At 40.2% G+C, this 18,813-nt stretch overlaps 2 protein-coding genes across 3 annotated transcripts in view; one reads left to right on the top strand and one right to left on the bottom strand.

Annotated features, from left to right (window-relative positions):
- The first annotated feature begins 84 nt into the window (after positions 1 to 84).
- On the top strand, positions 85 to 1,702 carry fkbp14 (FKBP prolyl isomerase 14). The gene is made up of 4 exons (XM_017426479.3): positions 85 to 426; positions 762 to 913; positions 991 to 1,118; positions 1,235 to 1,702. Exons 1-4 carry the CDS (start codon positions 230 to 232, stop codon positions 1,391 to 1,393), a joined length of 636 nt encoding a protein of 211 aa, XP_017281968.1. The 5' UTR covers positions 85 to 229; the 3' UTR covers positions 1,394 to 1,702.
- Positions 1,703 to 3,598: 1,896 nt separating this feature from the next.
- chn2 (chimerin 2) overlaps positions 3,599 to 18,813 on the bottom strand; it is a 34,800-nt gene continuing 19,585 nt past the window's right edge. The window contains exons 1-11 of one of the 2 annotated variants that reach the window (XM_037980361.1): positions 18,789 to 18,807; positions 16,769 to 16,800; positions 16,466 to 16,579; positions 16,080 to 16,350; positions 10,478 to 10,561; positions 9,436 to 9,520; positions 6,967 to 7,140; positions 6,761 to 6,838; positions 6,017 to 6,154; positions 5,802 to 5,907; positions 3,599 to 4,811 (exon numbers count right to left, since the gene is read on the bottom strand). In XM_037980361.1, coding sequence (XP_037836289.1) covers positions 4,640 to 4,811; positions 5,802 to 5,907; positions 6,017 to 6,154; positions 6,761 to 6,838; positions 6,967 to 7,140; positions 9,436 to 9,520; positions 10,478 to 10,561; positions 16,080 to 16,350; positions 16,466 to 16,579; positions 16,769 to 16,800 — 1,254 coding nt within the window. In that variant the 5' untranslated portion in view covers positions 18,789 to 18,807 and the 3' untranslated portion in view covers positions 3,599 to 4,639. Of the gene's footprint in view, positions 4,812 to 5,801; positions 5,908 to 6,016; positions 6,155 to 6,760; positions 6,839 to 6,966; positions 7,141 to 9,435; positions 9,521 to 10,477; positions 10,562 to 16,079; positions 16,351 to 16,465; positions 16,580 to 16,768; positions 16,801 to 18,788; positions 18,808 to 18,813 lie in introns of those variants that run through there. The other variant, XM_017426567.3, reaches the window with a different exon arrangement.

Here is an 18,813-nt window from a genome sequence, read left to right as displayed (position 1 = left end):
TGACACATAAAAGAACCAATGAGAACAAAGCTTGACAAATAAAGGGCTGAACATTTAAAGAATGTAACCAATTGTAGCGGGAGGTGGGCAGACAGCGGAAAAGTGGTGGAAGGAGTTGGGCTGCCACGTAAGGAATTCTCACAAATAATGGTTTAGGCTTGGACATTTATGGAAGTATTGATTTAAATTCATTGTTTACCCAATAGCAAAGTTAGTTAGTGTCTATAAAATGGTACTCTTTTCTATTTTATCGGTATTATCGTCAGTGTTTGTTTTTGTCACTGGGGGGAAACTTCCCGAACCCGACGTGAAAATTGAGGTGATGCACAAATCTTTCCTGTGTTCACGTAAAACAAAATATGGAGACATGCTTCTTGTTCATTACGAGGGGTTTCTGGAGAGTAACGGCACAATGTTTCATTCCAGGTAATATATAGTAATATAATACAATAATTACTGTAATTTGAGCTGCACTGCGTTTAGAGAAAGCTACTGTAACTATTCACATTATTCTCTATATATTTAATATAAAACATTAGAGCAGCAAGCCACGTGGGAATCATTGTGTCCCTAATTGCTCAGGAGTCAGGGTTTACATTTTCCCACCTGGCAGACACTTATTGCCTTGCTGCTGAAATGTGCTATACAAATAAAATTTGATTGATTGATTATTATTATTATTATTATATTATTATTTCATGAGATGAGGGTTTTATTTTCTTGACTTTAAAAACTGTGATTGATCTCTTGACCTTTGGCAGCCGCACACATGGAGATAAAAACCCTGTTTGGTTCACTCTCGGGCTGAAAGAGGTGCTCAAAGGTTGGGACAAGGGTCTGCAGAACATGTGTGCAGGAGAGCGCAGGAAGCTGACCGTCCCTCCATCACTGGCATACGGCAAGGAGGGACAAGGTAACTCAGATCATCTAAAGAAAAACCACCCGTGTTTTCCATTTTAACATGACTTTAAGACCTTTATTTGGTTACAGGTAAGATTCCTCCAAGCAGCACTTTGATTTTTGACATTGAGCTCATGGAGATCCGAAATGGTCCCAGGTCGCACGAGTCTTTCAGGGATATGGACCTCAACGATGACTGGAAACTCTCCAGACAAGAGGTGGGATTTGTGTGTGTGTGTGTGTGTGTGTGTGTGTGTGTGTGTGTGTTTTAAACTGCATTAAAATAATATATTATAAATGAAGAGAATGCCATTAATATTTTGCCAAATTCTAGGTGAAAGAGTTCTTGAAGAAGGAGTTTGAAAAGCATGGCTACTTCCCTAATGACACCGAACACGAGGTGATGGTTGATGACATCTTCAAGAACGAAGATGAAGATAAAGATGGTTTTATATCTGCCAGGGAATTCACCTACCTGCACGACGAGCTCTAAAGGACTGATGTTTACATTTTTCTTTTTTTATAGATCACTTTTGAAACTGTTACAAGAAACAAAAGAACTGCAGTATTGAACAAAACTGCCTCAGCAGCTTGTTTTTCATTTAACACTACATGTGAACAGTGCTGTCACATTTTTATACGTTTTTGTAAACCTTGAAAAAAGGAACATTTCCTTTTGTTTATTTATAGTTACATATATAATGTATTTGTATTTCACACAGACAGATGAATATCACAGGACTAATTTTTAAGTTGATGATCTAAATATTTTGAAAATAAACAACTTTGTCTTAATGTTTAATAGTGCATTTAACAATTAACTTTATGCATTTAGTCATAATGATGTAGACCAAGAAGTTCTTTTGTGCCTGTGTGCATCAGCCACTAGAGGACACTCTTGTCCTTTAAATTTCTGCCAATCTTTCATCTCATAAATCCTTCAAACAGCAAAAATGCATTACTGATGGTCCCCCTCAGAATCTGATTGACCTATTTTTTACAAATTCAAAGTTTAGTCACGTATTGCATTACTTGTCATCAAAACTACATTATAAGGACATTGCTGTGCTGCATGCCAGGATCACCTAAATTTTTCTTCGTTGACATTCTGCATGTTTCCCCTCAGCAACATTTATATTCAGCATAACCGTCATACTCCCTTAACCAGCTATAGTATTCCTTTAGTTCTGTCCACCATATTGATTTACTACACTGAAAACATAAAAAAGGTATTTAAATACAAAATAAAACCTTAAACATTCAAAAACAAAAACCTTTTGAGTTAAATCATTTTGAATGACACTTTAATATCAAACTCCAAAACACACCAACAAAAATATGCAGCGCTGCAAAAGAAAAATGTTTTAATTACAGGAAATGGACAGAAACAAAAAACATACAACTAACAAAACAAATGCAAAGGAAAATGCTGCAAGTACCAAAAAACACTAGCAAAAAAGCTGCACACTCACTCCACAAAATGGAAGTCCACCAAACCACCAGGGGGACTCAAAGTTGGATATTCACGCTCCGTGGATTCAGAGGAGTCTTTCTGTCGTTAGACTCAGTGAAAATTAAATAACCTTCATGTCATGTGAACATCTGACCGAGAGTTAATGTTTAACTGTTTCATTAGGCTGGAGTAATAAGACAAATAATCTGATTTTAAAGCATTTTATATATTTTTATTGTTATTTTTATAAAGAATGAATGGGTTTTTCTTAATAGCTTCCATGTCTTGAGACCAGGTGATGAAAAAATTACCTTTGAATTGTTTTATTAGACTGGACTAATAAGACACACCCACTTAATGACATGAAGGTTATTTAATTGTTTTTCATGTGTCATTGGTTTGATAATTTGTTGATGGTCCCTAAGCGAACCACAGTGTTTAGGAGGAAGGAGACGCAAAGGTGGGCTAACCAAAACCTCCAATATATATATATATATATATATATATATATATATATATATATATATATATATATACATATATATAGGCAGCTTTTTTACTTGCTGGTGTTTTTGGGTGTTTTACTGTGTTTTGTATTTGCAGCTTTTTCCTTTGCCCTTGTTTTGTTGATTGTATGTTTTTGTTTCTGTCTATTTTCTGTGACTGCTGCATGTTGCTCTTGCCGCATTTCTCTGTTGCATTTGTGTTTTGGAGTTTGCCTCATTCGTGTGTCTGCAGCGCATTTAGCTGTTTGCTGTGCAGCTGAGTCAAAATGAGGTGCAATCAAAGCACTACGTGACAAAGCTGAAATCACATTTGTTCAACCACATAGAAGTGCATCTTTAGGCAAGTTTTGCAGCCCTTTATGTCTAAAAAAAAGCCTTCTAATGTTAGCTGGCTTGTGAGATCAACACTCTGAGGAACCACAAACAGAATTTAAAACAAAGTAGAGCTTTTAAAAAGGAGAACATGATGTGACTGTGGCCCACGTCTCTCACAAAGAGCACCACTGTGGTGTTTCTTCTCTCAATCCTGGAGTTTATTTGCAGCATCCAACCTGCTGCACACAGAAGCAGATCAGCAGGTGAATATTATAAGAAAAGATGTGTTATAAATCAGATATTTCTCTGTAATTTATTACCTACAAAAATAACACCCCAGCAATTTGATGTATTGTGAATATGAGCAATTATCTCTAGTGTAAACTAAACTTTCAGGCTTTCTGCAACTTTGAAAAACTACAACTCAAGATTTTTATCCTTTAATAAAACATCATTTCATAAATTACATTTCAATTGCAGCTTTCACAAAAATACATTTGATTCAAATGGATCTGTAGAAAGGATTCAATAATCACAATAATAAATCAAGTGGGGAAGGAGCATGCTTGGCACAGGCAGCTTGTTGTTTTGTTTTTTTTGTGTTTTGACGACTGACTGTGGTGGCGTTCGCAGAAGTAAATGACAACTCCGGCTGCATCAAACAACGCTACTGGCATTACAAAAGAAAAATGTCTTCAAATTTGACACATTTCATTTTCACATGAGTATATCCCAGATTGCAGCATGTGCACGGAAATATTGCACCGTGTGCAGAAAAGTTTGTCTCTTGTGTCGCAGTTTTCAGCTGGACGTAAATCAATGAGTTGGATCCACCAGCGTGTCCTTCGCAGAAAATGGGAAATCCAAAAAAAACAACCTCTTGCTCACTGAACATTCTTTAGGGCATATATTAATGTAACAAAGGGAAAAATACAAAAAATAAACCAACAACAACAAAAACATTTTTCAAAAAAAAAAAAATCTTTACACTTAATTCAAAAAAGTGCTTAATTTGTCTCATATTTCTTTTTTTAAGTACACACAGTAAGAATTATTCATTACACTGTCTTGTTTTATCTACAATAAAAGGATGCAGATTGTATTGTTCCATTTCTAATCCCACAGTAAGATGTGGAGTTTTTATTTTACACAGCACCAGGCCTTTGCTGACTGAAATCCTGACTGCATCTACACCAGGTAGGAACAGCCTCTGAACTACTGAGACAGGAGCTAAAGTTACATCATTATTTCCATAAAACTGACGGCAATGGCTGAGATTGCAAAAACTTACAGTAACAAGACAAAGTCAAAACCAACTTCAACTAAAACTGTCATGCTAAAAGGAAGCGTTCCCGGTCCAGCTTCATCGCAGACTCTGTGGAGTCTTCACTGCAGAACGGGTGGCTTGAATTTGCTCTTTCACAGAATAAATAATTGTCCGTCACTTCTCTCACGAGGCTCGTCCTCAGAATAAGACGTCTTCGTGCTCGATCATGAGCTGCACCACCAGTTTCTGCTGCCTCATGTCATTGAGGGTGGTCAAGGCGTTCTGCTCCAGCGGCTGCATAAGAGTCGGGCCAAACACAATCCCCAAGTTCTCGGCGCTCATTAAATTGTCCTTTTCAAACATCGTTACCCTGAAAGATATTTAAATTAAAGTGGGTAAGGACAGCACAATTAAGAAAACTTCCAAAAATGCTTACTGTTTCTAGATATTTTCATGATTCTTCTCAGAACTATTACATTTTAAAAGGCTGGCATCATTTTATAATCTGACTTGAATTCATTAAAATGTAAGATGTGAGAATCAGTCTTTCAAAACTGGTTAAATTTTGTTGCAACCTACAAAATACAACTCTTTAAAGCCACTGTTCAAATCTTCTGAAGTTGTGTTTTGTAGAGAAGTTATAAATAATTAATACCTTACCTGCTGCAGATAGCTCTTTTAATTCTAACCATTAAGTTTAATTTTGACCAGACTGACAAACTAAGGGCTAGACCGAGCCGAGCCACGACCAAAGGGGGTTTCTGCCCTCTTTCAACAATATGAATCTCGAAGATTTCTTAGCAAATAATGCCAACGGTATTTTATAAACCTTCACATTGTTGTGCTTTACGCTGTTATTTCAGCAGAAAACTGTAATATTCCTGTTGAAAGTGCTTTAGGCAGCACAGGAAGTGCTGCAGCTTCATGTGAAAAACATGTAATGGCGGCTTCACCGCCATTACATGTCCAGTCCAGTCCAGTCCAAAGATTTCACCACTGTGAAATCTTTGGACTGGACTTGTTTTAAGACGGCACCATCGTCTTGTCTTGGACTTACTCCAGCTAGCTGTCAGCTTGTCAACCCTGTCAAAATTAAAGTCGGTTTTGTCAAAATGAGGCCGTTCAACCACCCATCTACAACAGGTAAGATAATTCTGTTTATAACATTTCCACAGAACCGCACCACTAAAGATCTGATCTACTGGCTTAAAAGTCATCTTAGTTTCTACAATAAGATACGTAATTTTGAAGTAAATGCTACCACGACTTGGGTTCGTTAATTTAGATTAATTGATTCTTACAGTTTTTATGTGTTTTACTAACATAGAGATAAATATAACTGAGTAATAGCTGAGCTAACCTCTTGAGGTGAGCCATCAGGTAACGCAGAGTTTCGTAGTGTGCCGGGGGAAGCTGCAGCAGCCCTTCATGGATGGCCTCCAGTCTGGATTCAGCATTAGGAATTTCTGCACATCAGTAAGGCGACAAGTATCAAAGCAAACGATAAGTATCAAAGCAATGCAAAGTAGGACGAACACAGTAATGGCACGGAAATGCCCAGGGAGGATCTCTTACTTGCAGCTTGAATAAATTTGGAGTACAAGTCAAACGTAATGACTGGAATAGGAAGGTCTCTCAAGTAGAGCTTCAAAGCCCCAGCAATTATGTTGATGTCTGCATAGGCACTGGCACTGATATCCGCCTTCTCACCATCTGTTGGCACGCAGCAAATAATGTATGAGTGAGATCAAATGTTCTGCTTGGAAACAGGAAGCTCTGGTACAAACCACAAAATATTGAACAGAACTTTTTTTGTGCAGAAATGCAGGTAAAACAAGGTGTGTGTGTGGGGGGGTTCCCCGCTGCCAAAGCTGAGAGGTGATAATGGTGTTTGTGTGTGTCTGTTACCAAAATATCCCATGAACCACTGGACGAATTTTAATAAAATTTGCAGAAAGTAATCACTGGATGCACACTTACAACTGATTAACTTTTGGAGTTTGCCTGATTTAGGATGACTACTACAGGTAACTGACCTTAAAAAAAACACAAAAATGACTATAACTCAGTTAATTTGAAAGACAATGAGCTCAAATTTGATGTGGTAGTAGCTGAGGCTGACGTCTCCCAACATGGTATGAAATGTTTCATGTTATTTAAAAAGTTTGACCAAAATAGTTACAACTCCATCAGTTCTCATCAAAAAAAATACCTTACTCATAATTTCTGGCTTGAATTGCTATAAGGAATGTAAATATTTTAGGTATTTACAATCCAGAGACAATAATCCTGAAGCAAAGAAATCTGTAATTAACAAACCTCGATCAAAAGAGAGCCTCACATCCTCGATGTGCTCTGAGAAGCCTGACACTCTGTAGAGACCTTCAGATTTCATCCCTGCAAAAAGATTATAGGCAGATTTGTTTTACCATCTCATAGTAAGTCAAAGACGCACTTCCAGATAACATCTCACTGGTAAAACAACTGATGAGATCCAATGTGCGGATGGATTAACGGCGTCCCACCTCTCAGTTCTATCTCTCGGATACACATGTCCACCACCATGGGTCGGGTGGTGTTGTGAGCTTTGACGAGCGTGGTGAGGTCACAGCTGTATACTTTCTTTATCCTGCGCAGGTCCGGCTGGCAGTCGCTGGGAACCAGTTTGGAGCACTGTTTGTGTACATTCAGCCCGCAATCTGAGAACAAAAGGGAGCCAGAGATTAGCCTTGGACTGACGATAGCACAATCATGGGGACAGACAGCAGCCTGATCTTCCTTCTCAGACTCACTGATAAGCTGAACTGTTACAGAGCACAGCTGCAGCTAAGCTGTCCCAGCATGCTGTACCAAAGGTAGATAACAGCAGATATTAGCAGCTAAGCGGGTGTTCTCCTTGTCGTTCTGGTCATGTGGAGTGTTTTGGACAGCTGGCGGGACTGCCAGAGAGGTGTTTCTGCCTGTGCTCAGCTTGGAATGAAGGGTTTGCCTTTGTGCAGATTGGAGGAATTTCATGACAAAGACATTTCATGTTCGTCTTCTAATCGAGGTGCTTGAACACAGAAAGAAAGAAAAGCAGCAGATTGGATGATAATAAATAAATAAATCGAGGTTACACAGAGTGTGAAGGAGTTTCTCTCATTTCCCACAGCACATGCAGTGTCTGATGATTTGCCTCTGGCTTATCAGTGTGGAAAGTGTGTCAACAACAAACACTCTGTTTAAGTCAAGAGCACCAACGTCCCCCAGCGAGCACATCAGTGGCGAACCTCATGATGGCTTTAAATAACCACTTAGACCTGCCGCTATATTTGAACAATAACAGACAAAACAACATGTTATATTGTACTTCAGATATTTACTGTTTTTTTTACAATTAGTCTACATGGGAAAACCTTCAAGATCACCTATTGTTATATTTTGCTTCTGCTTCTTATTTTTGCAAACTTGGCAAAACGAAACTAGATGAAACAGTTGTGAATATCTACCAATATTAAAACCTACAAACCTTAAGAAGAATACCCACAAATAACACGGTAGTTATTTGAAGTCAACCTGATTCAAGATCACTGCCAGGGCTAATCAGTGTTTGCAAACATAAAAACAGCCATAACTTAGTCAAATTTCAAGATATTGAGCTAAAGCTTCTTTACTTGAAACTTTGGCCTACAAGGTGACAGGTGATACGTATTTCTTCAAGGAATGTGAGGCCTTTAATTAAAATTATGTTTTGCAATTATCTGTTTTTTCCCTTTTTATGCACTTTTGTCCATGTTCTTGAAAACTCCTTTTGAACATCATTTTTAAAAATCACTTAAGAAGCAGGTTCTCATATTCTCTTATTGGCAAATTGTTTCCCCCCTGTGACACAAAACTGACTGAGGGAAATCTAGATACTTTGATGATATTAGACTTTTAGGAAATATCAACTTGAGTTCTTAAACACATGATACAAAGTCTGCACAAAATTGTACTGAAGTAAATTGCTTCTCAATTTTTTCATGAATGTGAAAAAAGGTACATCCCATAAATTACTGTAAGGGTTTATGATATATTGACTTCAGGTAATATCCAGGATTGAAACTCAGAAAATGTGATGATAACTGACTGAAAAGATCAGAATTTGTTACAACAAAAACAAAATTCTACAACTCACTTTTCAAATTATATAAATACATTTCCTTGTATGTAGTGAGAGAAGTGATTGTGTTGACAAATGTTTGGTTTACTTCAACCTTTGTTCAATTCAGAAGACTACTGCTTGTTAAAAACAATCCATCAACTATCATTTCACATCACTCAACAAGGTATTTGTTATTTTTGTGATCAGAGCTAATCAATCTCTGGATATTAGCCATCACTGCGATTACATTCCTGTGTGAAATGATGAGTGCACAGTGACATCAGTTTGGAAATGTTTCATCAAACCTCTCAAATTTACAGCAGAATGATGAATATTTTTATCCTGCAAGTTATTACAAACATTTGGAACAGACGTCGCAGACCATATCTGTGGTGCTTTCACCAAGTCTATTTGTCTGAAAAGTTTCGTGCCATGTCCATTTAAAAAAAAACTGTGAAAAAATTATTACTAAATCAGAGGTACTGTTTGCCTGCTGCTCATTATGAGAAGCAAATATAATTAGAACCAGTTCAAACGCTCATGTTCTGCTTTGACCCCAGTCGTTGTTGCAAGAGCTTTAAATCTGTCGCCAACTAGTCAAGACTGTAATTAAAAAATACCTGCTTCACAGGGTTTAAACGTGCTTCGGTATGTGACTGATAACACAACAAACAACACACAACTGCCCTCTGATGAAATTTGTTTTGGACAGAAAAACCATCAGCGATGTATCGACTCGAACAGAGGAAATCCTTTTCATTGGGGTTATCGTGCGACTGGTTTTCTTACAGAACATAAACTGCTACCATAACCCCAGATGTGTGTGAGACAAAATGAATACCAAGGAGATCTGATGCTGCAGCGTGTTTACCTGAGCAGCGGACGCCCTGGGCAATGAGGCCCCACATGAAGTTGGCACAGTACTCGCACCAGTGCGGCCCTCGAAACGTGTGCACCTGTGGTTGAAGATGCATCACAAAACAGAAGTCAACAAATACCCAGTTTAATCTGAAGACACCCCCTCTATCCCCTCCCTCTTTGATGCACTGGATTATGACCCCAAACTCCACACCAAATGAGAGCCTGTGTGTGTGTGTACACAGAGCAGATTAAAGGATTTATTACAATGTGTCTGGCATCTGTTGCTGGGGACATTTGATACACGCAAGCCAGCTCTGGAGCAAGCCTGGAAGTCAAAATAACAGATGTACGCCCACTCTGCCCCCTTAGATCAGAGATACATTTCAAACGGAGCCACAATTAGGTGCACACACACCTTTGGTGGTACTTTGAATAGGTATCAGTGCACTAATGAGCGCAGAAAGCATGTGGCAGGTGGCCAGCGGATGGTTTTTGTTCTTTTTCAAAAGGAGAAGTCATTATGACCTCCCTGTTAACTGAAACCCAAGAAAAAGTTGTAAGAAAGTTGGGGCACCCAGAGGCGAGGTATCCAGAAAGTCTCCTTTGTGGGTTTAAAGGAAACATAACAATGTTTTATTTGCTAAAGCGTTTGCACTTTTTACAAAAAATAAATAGACGCCTGAAACAAACAAAAAAATCCTCTCTAAGAGCTTTAAAATCAATGCAAATCGAAGCGTTCTGCTGTTAATGGGTCGTGTTGTAGGGCATCTATTAGTTCCCCTCAGTGCATATGAGTGTCAGCTGGTTGTGCTGTCGTCCAAAAAGCAGGACACACTCGAGTGTGTGTCAGGACAGACAAACAGCAGACAAAAATGGTGATTTTTAAAAAAAAGGGGAAAAAAAGATTGCTTATATGCTGCAAAGAGTGGTTCATTAGATTATAAAATAAAACTGTTCTTAGCAGATAAAACCAATTAAAAACTGCTACTCTAAATAGGTCAGTTGTTTATTTGGAATCTCTAATAAACAATGTAATTAAAAAACTTGCTCACCTTGAAGTTGTGGATCTTTTCGTAGGAACTCTGCCTCTCAGTCGTGTCTTTCAAGGCACTCCGTCGCACCAGGGGTGAGGAGATCTGTGGACAGGAGGCGAACAGTTTAATGGGCTTCCACAGAAGAGTTCCTTTGCTCCCCAGCTTGACTCCTAAAGCCAGAGCCAGCAGCTCCTGACGCTTCCTCTCCTGTCTTTTAGCCATGTGGGCCATCAGCTCCGCTCCTGAACCTCCTCTGCTCCCTTCAGCCTCCATGCTCGGCTGGCTGATCCTCGGATGTTCTGGGTGCGGAGGGGGGTGCTGTGCAGGAGTTAAACTCCACTCAGCTCTGACCCAGGAGGGCTACTGATGACAGCTACCACGGGGAGTTGGCGCTGCATCTGGTCTGAATCCAGTGGCAGCAGGGAGCAAGAAGAGCAGGAAGAACAGGATTGGTAGTGGGCGGCCCGAGGGCAGGCGTGTGCCTCAAACAATGGTCCTCTTTCACACACCCAGAAAAGAAAGAGAAGCAAAAGAGAGAGAGAGAGAGAGAGAGAGAGAGAGAGAGAGAGAGAGAACAGAGTCTGGGATGGGAAGAGGCCAGGATGTTGAGAGTGAGATGCTGTCAGGACCGCTTCACACAGCTCAACAGCTCTCTAAAGCAGGATCAGCAGTGCAGACGGCCTCGTTATAGCACACAGCACATTCCCATTAGTGCGCTGCCTTCCGGCCACACTCAACTTCACTTAGCAGGAGATAATAGACCAGTCCCAGCAGTTCTCAATCAGTGTTGGGTCTCCTAAAGGGGTCACTTGTTTGCTCAAAGACAGACACAGGACTGCCCAGCATTAGAGGGGGGAGGGGAGGTTGTGTCCTTGAAATAAAAACAGATCTTGACCTCGAGCTATGCGAGACTGCTGGTGGAATTCCCCTCACTCCCATCCAGACTGGATCTGCCAGACACTTCGACTGCAGACTACACAATCAGTTATCTGCAAAACCCGCAGATCCAGACTATTCACTGAGATTGGGGGGGGGATTACTACCATAATTCCTGCACAGCAGTGCCCAAATCCAAGGAAAATCCCAAAGGAAGCTCATTTGCAGGTCTGCAGTCATGTAGCCTTTTTTGTCAGTGGGGGGTTGTTGCTATGTTCCTGCTGGATTAGCTCTCCTGATGCACAGCAGCACATGGCTTGATGCTTTGACGTGAAGCACGCAACACTGACTGCTAATGCGCAACAATTAACTTGCCGAATGACCGATATAGGCAGGATTTCTGCTAAGGAGGTTCTTTATTTCAGGATAAAAGGAAGATGTTACAAAAACAAGTGTGAACAGAGAAATTAGGCAGTAAGGGACGCCCAGAGATGACCTGAAAGTTAAAGTGAGCAAAATGCCCAGAAGGGAACTGAAACAGAGCTAAAATGAAGACTCACAGCTTACAGACTGATAGATATAGAACCAAAGTTTTTAAAAAAATGATTGAGAGTGCTTTCTGTGTACCCAATATTTCTCTTTTTTTTGTCTGCAGGGCAAAACTGCCTCTTAGCTGCCGGAGCGACCGAGCAGGTGAAGTTATTTGTCACTGTGGTTGGCATTCTTTAACAAACGTGGCACATAATTCTTCTCTGCAGCTCTGTCTGTGTGGACGAATGAGGAAAGGACAACTCTGAGATATTTTAGCCCTGTGAGGAAGACGGGAGGGAGGGAAGGAGGGAGACGAGGAGGGCTGCACCTTTTGTCTGCAGGCAGATGGCTACTTGTCTCTTAAAGAAGAGCTGGGAGAAAAAGGACACAAAAGGTGGTCCACACAAACGACAAGCTCCCCTTTCTTCGCACTGACTTTTATTTCAGCAGGGCTTTGTGAGAACACAGCTGAGTGGACTGAACAGCACAGTGAGACAACAGTGCACAACTCCAACCGAAAACAAAACAAAAAAAAGGAGCCTTAACAACACAACAAATGGAAAAAATGGACATACTGTGAGGATAGGAGTCAAAGAGAAAAAAGGAGGAAATTGACACTTTTGTCTGCACTGAGAGTGTTGCAAATTGATCTTTTAGCCTGATGTCTGAGACTGAAAATAAATGACCCTTTTTAAAAGTTTGAAAAAGTAAAATTGACCCTGCTGTTTAACAACAACAGAAACGAAGGTTCTAGCATTTCTTGAAGGAAGACACGTCACCTCGCATGTCATGCTTTAAACAAAGACCTTGTGTGATCTGTTAGTACTCAGAGTATGTGTTGGGGACGACTCTCAGCTACTACCACACCAAATTTTAGCTCAGTATCTGTCAAATTGATTGAGTTTTTACCACTTTTGCTTAGCTGTGGCAGCCATCTTGAGGTTGACTCCAAAGGTCAGTCAGTCGTAGATGTGTATCCAATGTTAAATTTGTGAGTTTCATTAAACTCCATCCAGTAGTTAATGAAATATTTTGCGAACAGACAAACAAATGCAAACACATTCGCACGCAGACACAAGAAATTACATGGCTGCCCGGCTTCCATGGCGACTTGAGTTTTTAAGTAGGTCAGCCTGTTGTGATCCCCATCAGAGCAAAGAAACTCAGGAGGTTGATGAAGTCAAGGACTGCTCTTCACCTCCCAGTAGCATTTTAATTACACAAGCACTTACAGTTGGGGCATTATATAGGTATCAGCCCGACCCTGGGTAAATACACATACATTTTGACTATACAGTGAGGCTACTGTGGCTGTCGGGCCTCGGGGCGTGTCTGTGTGTTCGGTAAACACAAAGTTCAAAAAGCCACCACAGACGCGAGCCGTGAGGCCCGGGTCTCTGCTTTCCCGAATCTCTGAGCCGACAGAGGAGAGCGTTTCTTTGAAAAGTGACAAGCAGGTGGTTTTTAGAAACGCCGCCATTATCTCAGCTGTCACCGACTGAGATCCTGGAGTGGAAATCTGGCAGGAAGAAGATACTGTCAGTTTTACAGACACACCTAGATATCTGAGAACCTGACATTTAGCAACAGACGTGCTCTGAATTCAACCGGAAAAGGCAGCCGGTGAAGTTAAAAGCATCAAAAGCAGCTGAAATCCCTGACAGAAGAGCAGTGTCTGACAGGGTTTATTGGATGTTTTTACACAGGTCAATCTTAGAGGACTTCAGAGGCCCGTTACCAACTTATTATTAAATGATGACTGACCGACTGGCTTTAGTTGTGACTTTTGTCTTCGGTCATTTTTATACTTCTTAAAATATTTAACCTAATGTACAAATATTTTCCCACAGAAATACATTAAGATCCATTCGATTCCTTCGGAAAAATTGTTCTCCTTGAACTCCATTTTAGCATACTTGCACTACAGGTTTTCTTCTAATGCTGCTTTTAGGTAGTCTTTTGCTACTTTTAGCTTTCATTCTGCTTTTTTTAGTTTCAGAAAATTTAGTTAGACAAAATTTTATTCCTCTAGTTTAATACGATTTACTTGAAAGGAAATACAAACAGTTGTCTTTAATTTAAAAATGGTGTACAAGTTGTTAGGGCTGTTTGTGTTTATATTACTATATGTCTTTATTTAATTGGCTTATTAGTGATGTTTGTTTATTTCAACCAGCAATATTTAGTGTCACAAGACTCTACCCTTGTTAATTTGTGGGTCAGAAACTAAAAAAAGGTTTGGGTACTACTGACTGGCTTGTGTCGAATATTTATTCTGATTCTTCCCGTCAGTCAGCTTCTGAGTCTTCCCGAGGAAAGGAGAAGTCCAGTTTAATAGAAAGAGACTGGCAGCAGAACCAGACTCAATATTAATTTTGTAAATGACACTCCTGCTGGTAGAAACTGTCATCTGTCTGTCAGTGTCTGTCACTGAATGACTAACTGTGGGTTGTCTGTCTGAAAACAAAAAAAAAAAAAAACAACTCCATCAGTCATAGCATCAAGGACATGACTCAAGACAAACAAGAGCAGAAACAGGAGCATCTGTTAAAAAAACAGAAACCACCAGGGCTCCAAAAAGTCAGGAGCAAATAGCTTAAGACCGCCACCTAGTGGAGGGACATTTATCTCCCGTGTGAAAACAGATTCCTCCTTGTTCTGCACTGATGAATCATTCACAGACTAATCAGACAACGGCAGCAAGGAGAACAATACGAGACGTGTCTCGGTTAAAACCAGGGTGTCCGATAGGGACGGCAGGCGGAGCAAAGTCCCAGTCCCCTCAGTCATCATTACCTTTCAGTGTAAGCAGTGAAGCATGGCAGCAGCGAGCACAGCCCAGGGCTGCAGGGGATAATGTACGTCTCACTCACAGGACAAAGCCTCCTCTCAGGAGAACTCCTCATTCTTCTGTGAGAGTGTGAAGGAGCGCAGGAGCTGATGGAAATGTTGAACAGTCCGAGTCCCAAATGAAAGGTACAAGATGAAATCATTTGCACAAGTCCCAAACGGTTTATTTTCCCCCAAATAGGACAAATTGCTTTTCAGTAAATAACTCAGAGTTATTATGACTCCAGGCAGCAGCAGGCTGTAGTTACCTTTTCTTTACCTGCTATATATTAAAAAAAATAATAATGGCTTCAAGGTTGATTTCAGTTTGAACAAGTTGTGCAAAAATGCACTTTCAATAACTCTGATAATAAATCAGATTATATTATATGAATTTGGGCTGCACAATATTAGAAAAACAGGCAATTCTGAGGTGACTGTTGAATATTGCAATAACTATATCACCTTTTTTTCTCACTCTTTTTATCTGCCATGTAATTACCTGTGTGTGTCTGTCTGTTAGCAAAATAACTCAAGAAAAACTGGACAAATTCTAATGAAACTCCCAGAAAGCAATGATTGGATGTACTTTTACAACTGATTAATTTTTTGGAGTGAGCACCTTTCAAGATAGCCGCCACAGCTGATCAACCGACACAGTCAATTTTACAGATATTAAAGTAAAATTTGATGCAGCTTACAGGTATCTCCAATACATACTTTAAGCACTAACAGATCTTTGTTTAAAACCTTAACATGCAATGCAGCCGGCAAATGCTAGATTTTTAATTCTGTTTTGTCATTACGATGCTCACAACACCCTCTGTGAGTTTTAGCATCTTGGCCAGTATCATCTGTGAGCATCAAGGGCAGGCAGTAGACACTGATTGGCCAAATGTATTATTAGCACACAAAGAATCAATGTATGCACATTCCCTTTAGCAATAACGACATTTCACATATTGATATTGCAATCACAATAAATTTTCTATTCTGCACCTTGAACATGAATATTTGCTTTCTTACTAAGTTACCTTCTCAAGGATGATTATATTCTTCATCCACTCTTTCAGTTTACATTCACAGTGATGTACAGCCGCTTACTGTGCAAAAGTTCGATTCTTTATAATTACACATGGGTTGCAATCTCTCTTTCAAATCTCTGGTCAGGTGAGTTATTTAATCTTGCAGCCTTAAAGCGGTGGAATCGATTTGTCTGAGCTCTTTGGGGACCTGAACAGTCTGTTGCAGGACTCCTTGCTGTCTTCAAGCTCCTCAAATTAACTTTTGTCCCACTAGATGCAACCTGAAGACTTTGTATTATAAAATAAGAATCTAAACATCTAAGTACCGATAACATGCATCACAGAGCTTTTGAACTCACCCTGTCGTCCCTCTGGAAGGTGACCCTGCGTGGCTCCGTGCGTCCTCGGCTCAGTCGGTGCACCATTTTGTCTTTGAGCAGCGATGTGTAGCCAAGGTGCTCATAGATCGGATTGGTGGTCATCTTGGCTATGTACTCCGCTGCCTTGGTCTCGATGTAAAGAGTGATGAGGGCGTCCGTCACCAGGTCGTGGACGGACTCAAACCTCTTCTCCCCCACAAAGTGCTTCCCATCATAAAACAACCTGTAGTTGAGGGTCTGGGGTCCAAACCTGGAGGGAAATTTATGGATGTGGTCAAGAGGAGACAGAGAGAACATAATCAGAGTTTAAGCCAGTTGTGTAGAAGCTTTTAGTGCGTCTGTTCTGCATGCTGATGCATTGGTACCTTAAGGCTAAGGTGTACGTCCCCGGCTGTCTTTGGCTCTCCCTGATGAGGTAAGCGCCCTCTGTTCCTGCCAGCAAGTCGTCTGCATGATCTCGAGAGATCATTCCATGAAATCTAAAAAAAATAGCAACGACAAAAGCAAGTATAACTGCACCTGCATTCGTTTATCATCAAAAATTAAAGCTCAACTTATTAACAGATGCAAGAAAACACATTCAGCGTGCTACACCATTTGAAGAACAAAAGACATTACTGCACAGTAATATTTGCAACAAACAGCGACAGTAACTCATTTAAACTCACTCTCTGCCGTAGTACTTGGGTCTGGTCTCCATCTGTAAACCAGAGGAAGAAATATTGGCTGTGGCGGCGTGATATGAAAGCTCAAATTAATAGCTTCGCAAATTGTTCTTAAAGCCAGTGTGAAAGATAAAGGACTTTACACCGCAGGCCAGATAATCTCCATCTGGGCCCCTGCGTCGCAGTGAGCAAACCATAAAGCCCAAACCACAGAGGGGGGAGATAAATTAGAGGCAGAGCAGAAAAAACAGCAGGTAAAAAAAGAAAAAGGCCAGCTGCAGGAAATTAATTAAAAAAAACCTTGTTAGCATGTCAAAGCAGGGTGTGTCCAGAGTGCAAATCCTTTCAGGTATATGATTGAAAATGTACTTAATCTTCAGTTCTACATGGTGTAAAATATTTTCTGATCTTTACAGCTCTGTCAGTGTGGAGCAATCCAAAGGAGGTTAACTGGAAGATTAAGTTTTTTTTCATTGTGGGAACCTATTTTCAATGACTTGCAGCTGATAGTGTAGAAGCTCTCATAGTGGACTTGTTTAAATGTAAAACTTCAATTTGTACTGAATTACCAGCCAGCCACTAATCTCACGTCGCCAGCCTGCAGCTTTCACTTTGCTCACCAAAGTGTGGCAGGACTCAAAATAGGATGAGACATGCATCAGTTCTGCTCGGCGTTACAACAGAAGAGTGACAGGTCCCTCGGAGAAAGCAGCGGCAAGTATAGTAACAGATTTTACTGGTTTATTAACACGGATGACTGAGTAAAACGTCTAAGCTGTCCTTTGCTCTGAAGTGTCCAGTTACTCAACTACTAACTGGTCTGGATGTTCATTATCACCCACCGCCATGACAGGAACACGTGTGTTCATTTGTTCGACTGCTCATTCTCTAAATATCTCATGAAGCACTAAACAGATTTCATTGAAACTCTCAGAATGTAATCAATAAATATACGTCTACAACTAATTAACTTTTGGGGTTACGTCATTCAGGATGGCAGCCAAAGCTGATCAACCTTACCAAACACAAAAAAATGGCCACAACTCAGACACTTTTCTAGATATTGAGCTACAAATTGGTGTGGTAGTTGCTGAGAGTCATCTACAGCACATAGTCTGAGAGCTAACAAATCGCACAGGATGTTTGGTTAAAACTTTGGCATGCAAGGAAGCGGGCGATATAAATTCATTAAAGAAAATGCAACTTTTATTTACATTAAAATTTCTGTTTTTATTGGGAGCATTTCTAGTGCAGCTTGGGGCACTTCCCACAAGAATATCATATTTTTTTCTTATAGAATAATGACGTAATGCAAAATTGATGGTGGTGTAAAATTTTATAAAGTAGTGTTTGCACTACTTTGTAAAATTTGGTATGAAATTTTAAAGACTGAAGCAGCTCAGACTAGCTGTTAGCTCGTCTGCCAGATCAGAATTAAACTTTATTTTTCACATGTCTTCTTAGAAGGAGTTTGAGTTAAATAAAGCAGTGAGTCATTCCCGACAGATTATTGACTGATCTGATCTCCAGCTGCCAGACTCAAGTATTTTTTTGTTCTCAGAGTGTGTTCAGGCTTCAAACCTGGGTGTAAACCCTGAGTTTAACACCAGACATAGTGCATCTGCAGTCTGTAGGACCCATTTGTGAAGGATTCGTTTAAACAAAAAGAAATAAATGGGGCCAGCAGGTGTTTCAGTGCGCTGAGCCGCATGTTCAGAAGCGACACCGGACATTTATCATAATGAAAACAATCACAAGTGGGATTAATTTATTACTTGAATCAGCGTTGTAACTCTGACATGAACGCAGGGGTAATATTGTCCAGAGAGCGAGACCAAAACCAGACACAGAGACAACAGCTGAAGGTAAGTGTAATTTATTTACAGGTGTCTATTATAGATATATACAGTGCGATGTTCGTGGAATGATCTGCAAGATAAGAGGAACAGGGTGAGTCTTGGGTACCAATCCTAATATCAGCCGAGCACTGCGAGATGGCTTGTTAATGTTCTTTTGTCCTTACAGATCCAGGAGGTGTCCAGCAGCGT

This window comes from Kryptolebias marmoratus, linkage group LG16, assembly GCF_001649575.2.
Source record: "Kryptolebias marmoratus isolate JLee-2015 linkage group LG16, ASM164957v2, whole genome shotgun sequence".
In the NCBI taxonomy this organism is placed as follows: Eukaryota; Metazoa; Chordata; class Actinopteri; order Cyprinodontiformes; family Rivulidae; genus Kryptolebias; species Kryptolebias marmoratus.
The sequence above is the reverse complement of the archived record's forward strand: the minus strand, read 5'-3'. Positions and strand labels throughout refer to the sequence as shown.